Here is a 13,351-nt window from a genome sequence, read left to right as displayed (position 1 = left end):
TTTTTTTGTTGTTAGGCCAAATTGATTTATTACACAAGGGTTTCCCAAAAAGGGCAATACAGCAACTTCGGGGGCGATGTTAGCTATTTGGGGGCGTTAATTAAAAAGAAGGTGAAAATTGTAATTAACTACTAAAGGGGCGAAATCTAATAAACGGAAGTAATATTTATTTTTATGAAAGGGAGTTTAATGAAAATATGAGTTTGGGAAACCCTGGTCTAAGTTTACTTAAATATATTTTAAGCTTTAACAATAGAAAGTTAAAAAAATTGTTATAATGTTATAGTTTCTAATAACTAAAATAAGTAAGTTTAGCTTAAATCGAGTAATAATGAAAGCTAGTATTAACTGAAAATTTGTTTTATGCTGTTCGCAGTAAATAGTGTCAATATTTAGGTTATCTTCAGCAAAGCTGAGATGTTTTCGCCAACATACAATAAGAACTATACTGCATCAATAAGCACTATACGACTATCAACAACAATTCACGCGATATACTGGCCTATTTTCGTCTTCATTAGGGCTCATAAGCAGACATAGTCACTATGAACTGTTGTATCAGTATAACCAAAATGCATTGATGCAACTAAATTGTTGACAATTAAAGTCTAAAATATTGTCAGTTTTAATCAGAAGTTATCGTTTATGATTTTTTGAAAAGCAAATAATTATAACCTATGTTTCGGATATCTTCTATAAAACTAACGCTTTAGTGCTAATTAATGTACTTTATCTTGTTTGATTAGACTAATACGACGGTTCATCGTGACTGTGTTCACATAATAAGGACAAAATCAGTTCAGATCGTTTTTAATGGTCGTGCAGTGCAGTCTAGTGCTTGTTCAGAATTGAAAAAACGTCAGTTACATTGTTTAGGTTTGAAAATTATATCTTGACCACTTCCCAGTTTAAAAATGAAATATAACAATCACGAGGATATAACTATTATAAATTAGAAAACTTCTTAAAATATTTTTTAGTATATATTTTTTATAAAGACAGATTATAAAGATAGATTATAAAGAATAAAAATGTGCATAGCAATTTAAATCTTTAATATCTAAACTTAAAATAGATTAAAAAACTAAGATTTAATCTAAGCAGTAGTTTTTTTATTATTTTACTTGTTGAACTGAACCTTTAAAAGAAGTTTTAATTTCCTTCAGATTCTTGTATACTATTATTTTATGGTTAACTAATAACAGGGTGGCCACAAAACCTGGAACTTTGAAAAATTTAGGCTATAAAAACCTGTAGTTTTAAACAAAAAGCACTAAACAACTTGGATTTTTATACACTTTTACATGTTAAGTAGTGAAATCTGATTATACACAAAAAATATATGATATAGACAAAAAAATTTTGTAGTCATCAAAATTTTTTTTATTAGAAAACACATCTGAAGTAGGTTTAACAATATCTTTTCAATGTTGCTATACTAATTAAAACAGTTTTTTACTTTAAGCCTATTTTAAACAAAAAAAGACAGAAAAACGTGTACTTAAAAAGACCTGTAAGAAATTTCTAAAAACTAGTGGCCACCCTGTAATAACAAAAATTCAGAAACAAAAGTATGTTAAGTTAGTTTTATTACTCGGAATATTTTTTGTTTATGATTAAAATTATCATGAAAAATTCAAATAAAACAACTTAATTTATAATTTTAATTCGTGATTTGTTCAGGAGCGTGTTTTGACTGATTTCCTGGGCGACTCCTGAATAAAAAAAGTAGAAGAAAATTTAAAAGAAGCATAGCTTATTCACTAAAAACGTTATTTACAGATTTGGTTTTGCTTGTTTGCTAAACTTTTAAATAATGAATGTCAAGTTTATTACATAAAAAAGTTAGAACTAAAATGTTTTACATATAGCTTGGGGATCTACTTAATTGAATTTAAAATTTGACTGTGATGTCACAAAATTTTAATGTAAAGTTTCACTTTGAAAAGAGCAACATTTTTACTAAGTTGCTTATAATTTTCATTTTAAAATGCCATTCAATGTAAATAAAAGATTATTATGCATTGTTTAAGTAAAACTAGTAGGTACAATTCTACTTCAAAAATGTCTAATGTAATTATTGAAGATTAATTACACTTAGTTTGTTATATTAAATAATTTTTTGCTGAGCAAACCATATGTTTTTCTACTACATAGCAATTTCTTATTTATTACAGCCATCATAAAACAAATTCGAGATGTTTCGCGCCATTAATAATATATAGTTTACTTCACTACACGACCATTAAAAACAGCATCCGAGACAACCTATGACCGGTTGCGGCTTCATAAGAACCCAAAGCAAGCATAGTCTTGAGAACCGCTGTTGAGATCTAACTAAGCAGGATTAAATACATATGCACTGAAGCGACCGTTCGTGGGTAAAATCCGAAAAATTGACTAAGACAAACCTTTTACAGCCCATCATAATCTGTATTTTCATCTGTAGTTTATCGATGACCAGATGCAAAAGAAGAAAAACAACTTTGAGTCAGAACTAATTAAAAATACAGATGATGACAAGCATTACATTACAATACCATATGTTAAAAAGACATCAGAGAAATTCTCCAAAAACATAAAAGCTATGTTCGAAGACATCGGAGTAAAAATACGTATTGCATATAAGACAGAAAAAGTTGGGAAATATTTCTCCCTTGAGTACTCAATAAGTCGTTTGCATCAAAGTTTCTTAGTCTACAAATTTACGTGTCCAGGTGATCTGAACAACTAATGTATTGGTGAGATTGAAAGACAACTCTTCGTAAGAATTAAGTAACATGTGACTTCAACTTATAGTGCGGTATTTAAACATATCGAAAACTGTGCATTTTGTACTAGTTGTAACAACATTCATAATCGTTAAAACGTGCAGTTCGTATACAGAAGCTTTGATATTAAAAAACTTTAACCAAATTTAAATAATCAGCTTGGTCCTGATAAAGGATCAAGAGTAACTAACAATGTATTCAAATAATTCATTTTGGTTTTAATTAGTTTTTTTGTTATTAATAATGCATTTTTATTAGTTACTTGTCGTTTTATTTTTTTGTGTTTTTTACAAACAATTTAGTTTCACTCTATTTATATTATGTTTAGTTAACTTGTGAGTGTTTAGTATTTTTGACGAGAGAGTTTTTGAATTCCAAAAGCGCTTAAATTCTTAATAAAAGTTATAATGAAAAAATTTTTGTGTTATGCAATAAAGTGGTATTTAAATAAGTTTGTTTCCTCTTATTAAAATTGCTATTAATGCTTTAAGTTTCCAGTACTTTACCTTATACTTTAAATTTTGTTAAATAATTTTTTATACGCCGGTTAAAACCTTTTTTAAGCTGGTATTAACGTAAAGTTATAATATATTGTTTTAGAAACTCTTAACTTTATAACTTGTTTAGTATCTGATAATTTAGTCTTGTGTTTTAGGTTTTTCGTTAATAGTTAAAATTACTTTATAATAGCATTGCATTGTACATATAATTTTTAAGCTATTATAACGCATAATCTTACAATTTTAATTAGTTCACCGTTTTACACAAATATGTTTAGTTATCTACATGAACTTTTGACAAGTGTAGATCGAAAAATTTTAAGTTAACAAAAATAACTTGTAAAATGAATTTCTGTCTCCGATCTTTATCTAAACTTAGTACCGAAAAAAAGTTATTTAATACATAGGATTATATAAACGAATGCTTGTTTTTTTTAGTTGTTTTTTTTAAACAGACTTAAATACGACAAAAAATCTTAAAGAAAAATATTGAACCAAAAACAAGGAAAAACTATTTAGAAAAGTGAATCATAGATTTGTTTCACATATTTACACATTATTTTGTTATTCCTATGGAGGCTGAAAAAATATATGGATATGTCATTGAAAACATAAACTGAGCAGAACCAGTAAGATGCAAGCAATGGACAAGCTCTATTTTCTAAAGAGGTCTAGAATGTCGACTAGGGAACAAAAATGTTAAAAAAAGGAAATAATATAAAGTAGCAATCTTGGACAGAAGATTCTAGTCTGTGCTTACGTGTTACAGTTTTGGGGTTTTCACTTATGGAATAAAGATTAAGCTTCAAAAAACAGCAGACTAATATTATTATTTTACTGAACAAAAAAAAAAAGGCGATCAAAGTATTTGGTCCTAGGACCTGGTGCACAAAGAACCTTTAGGTTATCGAGTCGCACACCTCTTGGATACCTTTTAACCTGTTGTTCAGGACAATATAAAAGATAATATGATAAACAAAATAAACATTTGGCATGTTGGTTTAAAAAAAAAAGCTATACGTTACTTTTAATAAACGCTAAAAAACGTGAAAAAATAAAGAGCATGAGATTAATTGCTCAGGTTAAAGAAAAAAAAGTGATAAACAAAAAAAAAAAGCACAACCTAAATTGTATAACATTAATTTACAGAAAAACTAAAATTTTTTTGAGCAACTTTATCATACAACTAAACTTAAGCTGAACTCAATGAAAAAAAAGTTTTTTAAGTTACTTAATTAATCCAAAAGTTTTAACAAGACACATTTCAATAATATTTATTTATTGTTAAGTACTTTCAACTAAGGGTTATCAAAACAGTATTTCTAAAATAAAAGAATATTAAAATCAAAGCATTAAAAGTTTGTAATATGTAAAATTCTTAATAATCAAGTGAAAAATTAGGATTTAAAACTAACTAAGATTTAATGCTAAAACAGGTGTCGGCAGGCTATTATAGGTCGCGGGCTAAACTTCAAAAACAAAAATAGTTGCTGGCAGCAGTCTTAGTCTAGTTTTTAATCTTCATAGCAGACCTAAAATATCTAAAGTAAGTCTTTAGTTACCCATTAACTTTAACTAAAATACTTTTTTTGTAGTTCGTTTCCAAACTCAGTCTAAGTTTCAGATATTTTTTTGGTGGCCTTGTTTGCATACTTGCAGACCGCACCACACTTTAAATTAAAACATGCTAGCGGACCGCAGTTTACCAAACCCTGTGCTATAAAAAAATTACTGTGAACTGTTAAAGTTTATTAGATTTAAAATCATACTTAAGCGAACCAACGGTAAAACTTAAAAAAAGTAAACTTTAGAAATATTTAAGAAAATGATTACGATTTAACTGCTTGATATAAAAATTTTAAAAGTATACTTTGATAAACGAACTTTTTCTTTTGACATAAACTGGATTTTAGAAATTGAGTATATAAAGTTTCCAGTATATTAAGCAGAAAAGAATTCTCAGCTCGTATTTTAAAATAAAACTGTTGTCCTTGTAGTTACTGACACACTCATAGTTGCTATTTAAAAGATGTCCATTTGCAAATATGCAGTTTTTCTGAAAATTTTTTGGTAGACCCTTATTATTGCTATTAAAGACAGTATTTAATTGACAATCATGAGTGTGCCAGTATAAAGAAATGAGTATTCTTAAGTGTTTTGAAAAAGCTATGTACAGATTTTCTTAGATAGTTTAAGCTAAGAGCACAAAATAAAGACAAAATAAGTATAAGTAAATTGAAACTAAAACGCTGTTCAACAAACAATGCATAAAAATTTCAGAACCGAAAATATAAAAAGAGTAAAAGTCGCTTTTAGATTTAGATTAGTTAACGGTAAATTTGAATTGTGTTATAGTAAAGAGTAGTCTGATGGCGTAGAGGTCGTAATGACAGCTTTTGAAACTCTTTTAGATTAAACTTTAATGACTGACATCCAGTTGTAGACACATGAACGGAAAAACAATCAAAATATGAACAAAGTTTCGACCAAAAACATTTTTGAGTTCAAATAAAAATAGCTATAGTATTTGTGAGATAACTTGTGGCTTTTCTTTATTAAGTAGTTATGTATAAAACGGTAAAAATATTGTAAAGACCAAGTTTAAAATCATTGAATTAAAAATAGTTCAGTTAAAAATGATCACGGGCTAAAAGTAATCAGGCTATTGGGACGGGTAAGTTATGCACGAAAAAATTTTTGCACCAAGGGTAAAAACATGCTCAAAAGACAATTTTGCACGAAGACAGTTTTGCAAGAAGAGTAATTTTTGCACAAGGGGTTACATTTGCACTAAAGACACTTTTGCACGAAGGGTTACATTTGTAAGAGAAACAAAAATGAAAAAAAAAACTAGTTAACAAAAAACCAAAAAAGAAGAAAAAGCCTACCGACCGAAGGTAAGGGTTAGGGATAGTAAAAATAAAAATAAAAGAGAAAAAACTCAAACTAAAATTATTAGCAAAAATAAAATAAAATAATGATAAAAATAAAATAAAATAAGCGAAAAAAAAGTTACTGACCGAGGGTAAGGGTTAGCGGTAACAGTGATAGAAAAAAAAAAGTTATTAAAAAAAAATCAACTCGTGCAAAAATGTGTTTTTGTGCATATTTGACACCTACCCATAACTATTTTTAACTATTTTTTTAAACTAGTTTAGTCTATACCTGAAAATTACCGTGAATAGTACAAAAATATTTATATTTGCATATCTTATTAGTACATTGTAGTAACGGGTAGAATTCTAATGTGTACGAAGGGACACTTTTGCACGAAGGGTCAAATATGCACGAAGACGCTTTTGGACGGGGTTATTTTGCACGGGTAGTTTTTTTTTTCTTGTTTAACTTTTTACTATCACTATTGCTTCTAATCCTTACCATCGATAGGTACTTTTTTTAATTTTTGTTTTTTATATTTAGTTTTTTATTACTATTTTTATTATTTATTTAAACTTATTTTGATAATAATTCTTATTAGGTTTTTTTTTATTATTTTTGTATCTTTGTTAACCTAACCCTTACCCTCGGTCGGTAACTGTTTTTTATTTATTTTTATTAGTTTATGTTTTATTTATTTTAACTTCTAGTCTTTTTTTGTAATACTCTTTTTTGTTATTTTTTATTTCTTGTTATTTATATCTACTTTTACTGTTACTCCTGTGCGAAATTGAAGTTGTGCAAAGATGTCTTCGTGCAAAAGTGTCTTCGTGCAAAAGTACCCCTTCGTGCATACTTGACACCTACCCATCGGCTGTTGCTACAATGTACTAATAAAATAGGCAACTATAGATACTTTTGTACTATTGACGGTAGTTTTTAGGTATTGTTTAGATTTATTTAAAAAATAGTTTTAAATATTTTTATGATAGTTTTTCCTTATATAAAATGTTTTTAAATGCATTAAAGTTATGTGGAAACGGGTCAAATATGCACGAAGACACTTTTGCACAAAGGGTCATTTTTGCACTAGTGTAAAAAAAATAGAAAAAAAAAACAGAGAAAAAACAAAAAGATAAATTAATAAAGAAAAAAAAAAGTCACCGACAGATGGTAAGGGTTAGGGATAACAGTGATAGTTAAAAAAACATAACTAATAAAAGTTATCATAAAAAAGAAAAAAATATGAAAATAAAAAATTATTAAAAAAAAAAGCTACCGATTGAGGGTAAAGTTAAAGGTAGCAGTGATAGTAAAAAAATAAAAATAAAAAACAAATTTTAACTAATAAAACATTTAATACAATTAATTAATAAAAAAATAAATTACCGATCGAAGGAGAGGGTTGGGTTAACAGTAATACTAAAAAAAAATCAAACCATTCAAAAATGTCTTCGTGCAAAAGTGACCCTTCGTGCATATTTGACTCCTACCCACTATTTGAGTTTGTTTAATTTACAAATACATTATAGGAAAACTCTGGTTGAATGCTTAAAATAATTTGTAGTTTGTAATAGTTTTCACAAAAAGCTGAAAGTGCTATTGGTAAGTATAGAAAGTATTTAAATTTTAGTTAAAGTCAACTTTTGCACAAGATTTATTTAAACGTTTAGTAATAGTGTGACTTATTAAGAGTGATAAAAGATTATAAACAGAAACTTCTCATTAAATAAAGTTTTTTGTAAAAAATCTTAATATTAATTTATATTTTGTAGTTTCTATATGGTTTAAAAGTTTTTTAGTTTTTTTATATGATAGAGTATTAATTTTATTTTTTTAGTATAAGAGTTAAATGTTTTTTTTTTTCATTTGTAAATGAAATATATATATATGATAAACACATCTTGTTAAAATATTACAAAAGACAACTTTATTTATTTATACAATTTAAGTATTTTCTACGCATTTAACTGCTGTTTTTAAAAGTCAAATAGATTAGAGTTAATTTAGTTCCTAAACAAAAATTGCATATACTAACGTATAGTTAACTTTTGTATAACAATACAGAAGGCTTTGATAAGCTCTTTTTTTTTGATAAAATAAAATTTTGCAATATATAATTATTATGCACTTAAATGTATCCTAAAAGTTTTAAAAAATTAATATAAAAGTTTTACATACAGCATAATTAACAGAAACTGTACACAACTTTTTGAAATTATTATATAATACAAATTGAATAATAATTACATGGTGTATTGTTATATTATCTGTTATATTACATTTTTTCAACTTTACCCACAAACGGTCACTTCAGTACTTAGTACTTAAGCCCGCTTGTTTAAGATCACAATAGCGGTTTCTCGCAACTATTCCTGCCTGATGAGTCCTAATAAGGACGAAACCGGTCGTAGGATTGTCTCGGATGCTGTTGTTGTTGATCTTGCGGTAAAGTTCATTGTTTATTATCGATGGCATAAAACATCTCAACATTGTTGATGATGGCCGAAATAAATATTGGCTAAAACTGATCAAACGAGCGCAGACTACAATCTCACAACAAGCTGACAATGTCTGAGACGTTGGGCTGAGAATGATATAGCTGTGTCATTTTTTCAACTTTACCCACAAACGGTCGCTTTAGTACTTAGTACTTAAGCCCGCTTGTTTAAGATCACAATAGCGGTTTCTCGCGACTATTCCTGCCTGATGAGTCCTAATAAGGACGAAACCGGTCGTAGGATTGTCTCGGATGCTGTTGTTGTTGATCTTGCGGTAAAGTTCATTGTTTATTATCGATGGCATAAAACATCTCAACATTGTTGATGATGGCCGAAATAAATATTGGCTGTTATATTACAAAAGAAGTCTAGGGAGAACGATTTTTTGAAATTTATACTGTGCCACTATAAGTAAAGATTTAAAAATTTTGAAAAGTGTACATTCTGCCGTTAGGTATACAAAAAAAATTATTAATAAAAATTGATTTAATATTTTCTTATAATACATTTTTCTGATGATTATAGCTTTTACTTATGCTAAAAATTGAGTATACATAATTTTTTTACATTTGAGTTTTAATATCATTTTAGTGTGCCTTGCGGATTCATATCTGAAAAGTGCCCTTAACTTAAGGTTCCTTTGTACATTAAGTCCTTATACAAAAATTTTTGAGCGCTTTTTTTTATCGTTTAATATACAAACATAAACTAGTTACAATACATTGGATTAAAAGTAAAACTTAGAACTGATATTTTATAATATGTTAGTTTTTTTTTAGTTTTACATGTTTTATTTGCATAAACAATTAGACAAGACTTATATAAAAATGCTTACGCCAGTCCAGGAAATTTTTATTTCTTTAATTTTATGTCAATTTTTATTTTGTGATTTTTTCATGGCATCAATAATTAGAAAAAATCAAAAGATAGTTTTGAAAAATCTACAAACTTATTAAATATTACATAAGTTCAAAACGTTTTCAGATAAAAATCCATCTTCAGTAAACTTTTAATAAACAATTAGTCATATAAAACAAGTGTAAAAAAAAGTTCTTAGCAGTCTGTTTAAACAATGAAGCAATTTAATATTTAAACTTTTAGCTTTTAGAAATAAATATTTTCGTTAGTAATAGTTCACAAACTTTTTAACAAAAACAAACTAATCTTTATAAATGTATTTTTGATAAAATAAGAAAGTTTATCAAAAAAACTTTTGTATTGGAAGCACAGCTCTGGTAGTATAAATAAAACACCTCAGCTTAATAAGTAATTAAGTATATGTTTGAATAGTTAAATAACTTTTAAACTTATCAAAATAAAGAATGTAACACACGAGTAAAATATTCAATTTAAAAAAATTAATTTAATTGTAAAAATATAATAAAATTTTAATTGAGTAACTATTTTTAAATGATTACAATGAATTTTAATACTTCAATATTTTGTAGTAAAGTGTTTTGAATTTTTTTAAAAACTTTATTTAAAAAGTGTATTTAAAACTAACAAACTTATAACTATATAACTATAAAGATAACAAACTTATTTTTTATGTGAAGTATATAAAAAAGGCTCTTTAACAAAATTTTATGAAGTTATTAATTATGTAGTTTTTTTCGTTATTGTTTATACCTTATAAACAAAAAAAGCTTGAAATCATAATACGGCGCGTTCTCAGTTCAAATAAAAAAATAATTGTATATATATTTTAGTTGGTTATATATGTTTATATACTCTCTAAAATATTAGTTACTTTAAAAATAAAACAACAAAAATTCTAAAATTTAATTTTAAGTGTTTTATTTGAGCGTTTAAAATTAATTAAATTAAATTATCTAGTAATCTTTTGTTATAAAACAATTTTGGTAGTCTTTAAAATTCATTACTTTAACTGTTTTAGATTTAAAAGTGTTTTAATAACTTATATATTTACCAATGATTTTTTAATAAATTTTATAATGAAATTTTTCAGCCGGCAGTAAAAATTTAAGAAAAATGCGGGCTTGACTTATTAAAAGTTTTTTTAGGCCCGCGTCATTTTTTAACATAAAAGAAAAATAAATACTTCAACTGTTTAAGAAAAAAATAAATACTTAAACTGTTTAAGAAAAAATAAATACTTTACTATGAATTAATCATACAGTAAGACCTTTTGTAAAATAGCAAATAAAAAATACCTTTGAAAATATTTTTTAGTTAAAAAATTTAATTTTGTTTGACACAATGAAATCTCAAGAAAAAAAAGCGTTACTGGCTAAATCCTTGATTGCTGGCCGTACGTTGCTAACCCTTACAGACATTAATACTATACTGATTTGTAAATTAAATTTTTTATAGCTTTTGTATACTCTCCATTCTTAAAAACTTCAAAACAAAAATAATGAATTTAGAGACGATTCTAATTGAAACGCCATGCTTTCTATGGTTTTTCCTCCAGATCAGATAATATATAATTCCTCTTTTATAGACATTTACAGATTTTATACATAAGGAAACTATAACGGAGTTAGTAAAAAGCGTTTAAAGTTTAGTTTATTTTTTTTCAAACAACTTTGTTTTTTGTTTTATTAAAAAAAGTGTCGCTATACATGTTTAAAGACTAAAATAACTTTGCAAGTTAATGTTTTTACTACAATATATATTTTTTACTTTTTCATCAGTCAAAAGTAAGTATGATAACTTGATGTAAATGAGAATTTAAGTAATGAAAAAAAAAAGAAAACGAGACAGATTCTTTTTTTCTAAAATAAGCATTTTAAGAAAAACATATTTAAGCTACAAGGTTTAAAATAATACTATGAGTCTTAAATATATGTTGAATATAATGGATACAGTCTTTTTGATTAAATATTATTACTTTTTTTGTTGATAGAACTTAGAGTTTTTTTCAGATTTAAGTAGTGAATTTCAAAATGCCCTCTAATAAAGTGGCTTGTTTATTTTTGGTATTATTTTGCGTCGTGCAGTTTCATGATGTTCAAGCACATTCGGTGAAGCACTTAAAGCACCGTGGCCGAAATTTACTGTTTAGTGGTCTAGCAGCAAAGTCAGGAGACCAAACATATCGCCTAATGGGAGAAACCATTGCGGGAATGATGCAAGTAGTAAGCACAAAAAGACTGAGCCCTGAAAACAACTGTCAAAAAAGTGATTTTTTTAATCTTATTTTAATTTAAAAAAAAACAGGTTTAAGGTTTTGTTTTACGGTAACGTTTGTTGGTGAAAATTTTTTTAAGGTAAAAGTAATGAAGCTAGTTTAAATAACTAACCGATAAGGTATTGCTTAAATATAGGTAAAGTTTTTTAGTTATAGTGTTGAAATAAAAATAATGTGAACTGTGAACTTAAGTTAATTTATAAGCATATTTTTAAAAATATGATATTTTAAGTGTAATTATCTAAATAAACTTCTACCAATAAAAACTTATTATTTATTATACCCATTTAACAGTGAAATTCCTGACTTTTGTCGGAGCGTACAAGCCTTTCAGGTTGTCAACACTGAACGAAAAAGGTTGTGAATCTAACAACACCCTTAAGTCAACTCTTAACACTCTTCAGGTGTACAAGCATGGAAACGATGTAGAATTAGTTTTTAAAGAACCAAGCAAGAAAGAAAAACAATACCATTTGTTGTTCTTAATTCCCGTTGAAAGTTCTAGTAAGCAAAAATTCGGTTTTAGTTGCATTAAAACACAAACTTGTGATTTTTACTTAGCGACTGAGATCAAAGGTGTCACTTACTTTGTTACAGTAAACAAAGCTGGCGCTTTCAAAGTTTTAAGGGCTGGCGAACAGCAGACTGCTCGTTCTAAATACGGAAAGTTCGATTTCACCCATGTAAGAAAAATATATCATGTAAGAAAAATGATAGAAAAGGTAACAAATGGCGATGAAGCAAATATGCCAGTAAAATTCCATTTGGAATTTTTGTAAAACAGAAAGCTTGCGGCAGTGTTGAACTTTTTCATTACGAAAGGAAAATGTAGTGTTGTTTTTATGTGCATATTTTTTGGAAAGTGATCAGACCTTATGTTTATTATTTGGATATATTGTGAACAAAAGGGTTTTATTAAATTCTAAACATTTTAAAACCACTTTAAAACTTGTTTATTTTTATTTTTCAATCAAAAAGTATGACACATAGAAAAAGTTTTTCTAGTTAACTGTTCTAGACAAATTTTTATTACTTTAGCTGTTTTGTGCATTTTTTGGTATGTTGTTAAAGAATTTCTAATTGTTTTTAATAGTTTTAATTTTGCTAATAAATTATAAGTTTGTAACTAAAAGTGTAATATAAACTAAAACCTAAAAACTACTTAGTAAGTTAGTGCTAAAGCAACTTTTCAATTTTGTTTTAGAAAAGCATAGTTTAAACAATAAAAAACTCGCATCTATTTATAAATGCCTTTTATTTTAACAAAAAACAAAATGACTTAAAAAAATATATTAGAAAGTGTACAATTTGTTTAGATAAGTTTTTTGTATATATTTATCCTAAATATTTACTTACGTTCAACTCAAAATAAACTTTTTATTATTTCATCTTAGTAAATTAATTACGTCAACATATTTATTTAAATTACTCAAAATTTTCATACAGTCATAAAATTCTTTTCTTAAGTTTTATTTTTAGTATGAGTTATAAGGCTTAAAACTTTAATTGTTAATAAATTTTTAAACTAGACTACCTAATAAAATATTT

At 26.5% G+C, this 13,351-nt stretch overlaps 1 protein-coding gene across 1 annotated transcript; it reads left to right on the top strand.

The window, feature by feature from the left end:
* Window positions 1–11,542: 11,542 nt before the first annotated feature.
* Window positions 11,543–12,746, top strand: LOC145848044 (uncharacterized). The gene is made up of 2 exons (XM_082953804.1): window positions 11,543–11,793; window positions 12,098–12,746. Exons 1-2 carry the CDS (start codon window positions 11,559–11,561, stop codon window positions 12,580–12,582), a joined length of 720 nt encoding a protein of 239 aa, XP_082809930.1. The 5' UTR covers window positions 11,543–11,558; the 3' UTR covers window positions 12,583–12,746.
* The last annotated feature ends 605 nt before the right edge of the window (window positions 12,747–13,351 follow it).

Source organism: Thalia democratica, chromosome 1 (genome assembly GCF_965202585.1).
Source record: "Thalia democratica chromosome 1, ktThaDemo2.hap1.1, whole genome shotgun sequence".
Classification (NCBI taxonomy): Eukaryota; Metazoa; Chordata; class Thaliacea; order Salpida; family Salpidae; genus Thalia; species Thalia democratica.
The sequence above is the reverse complement of the archived record's forward strand: the minus strand, read 5'-3'. Positions and strand labels throughout refer to the sequence as shown.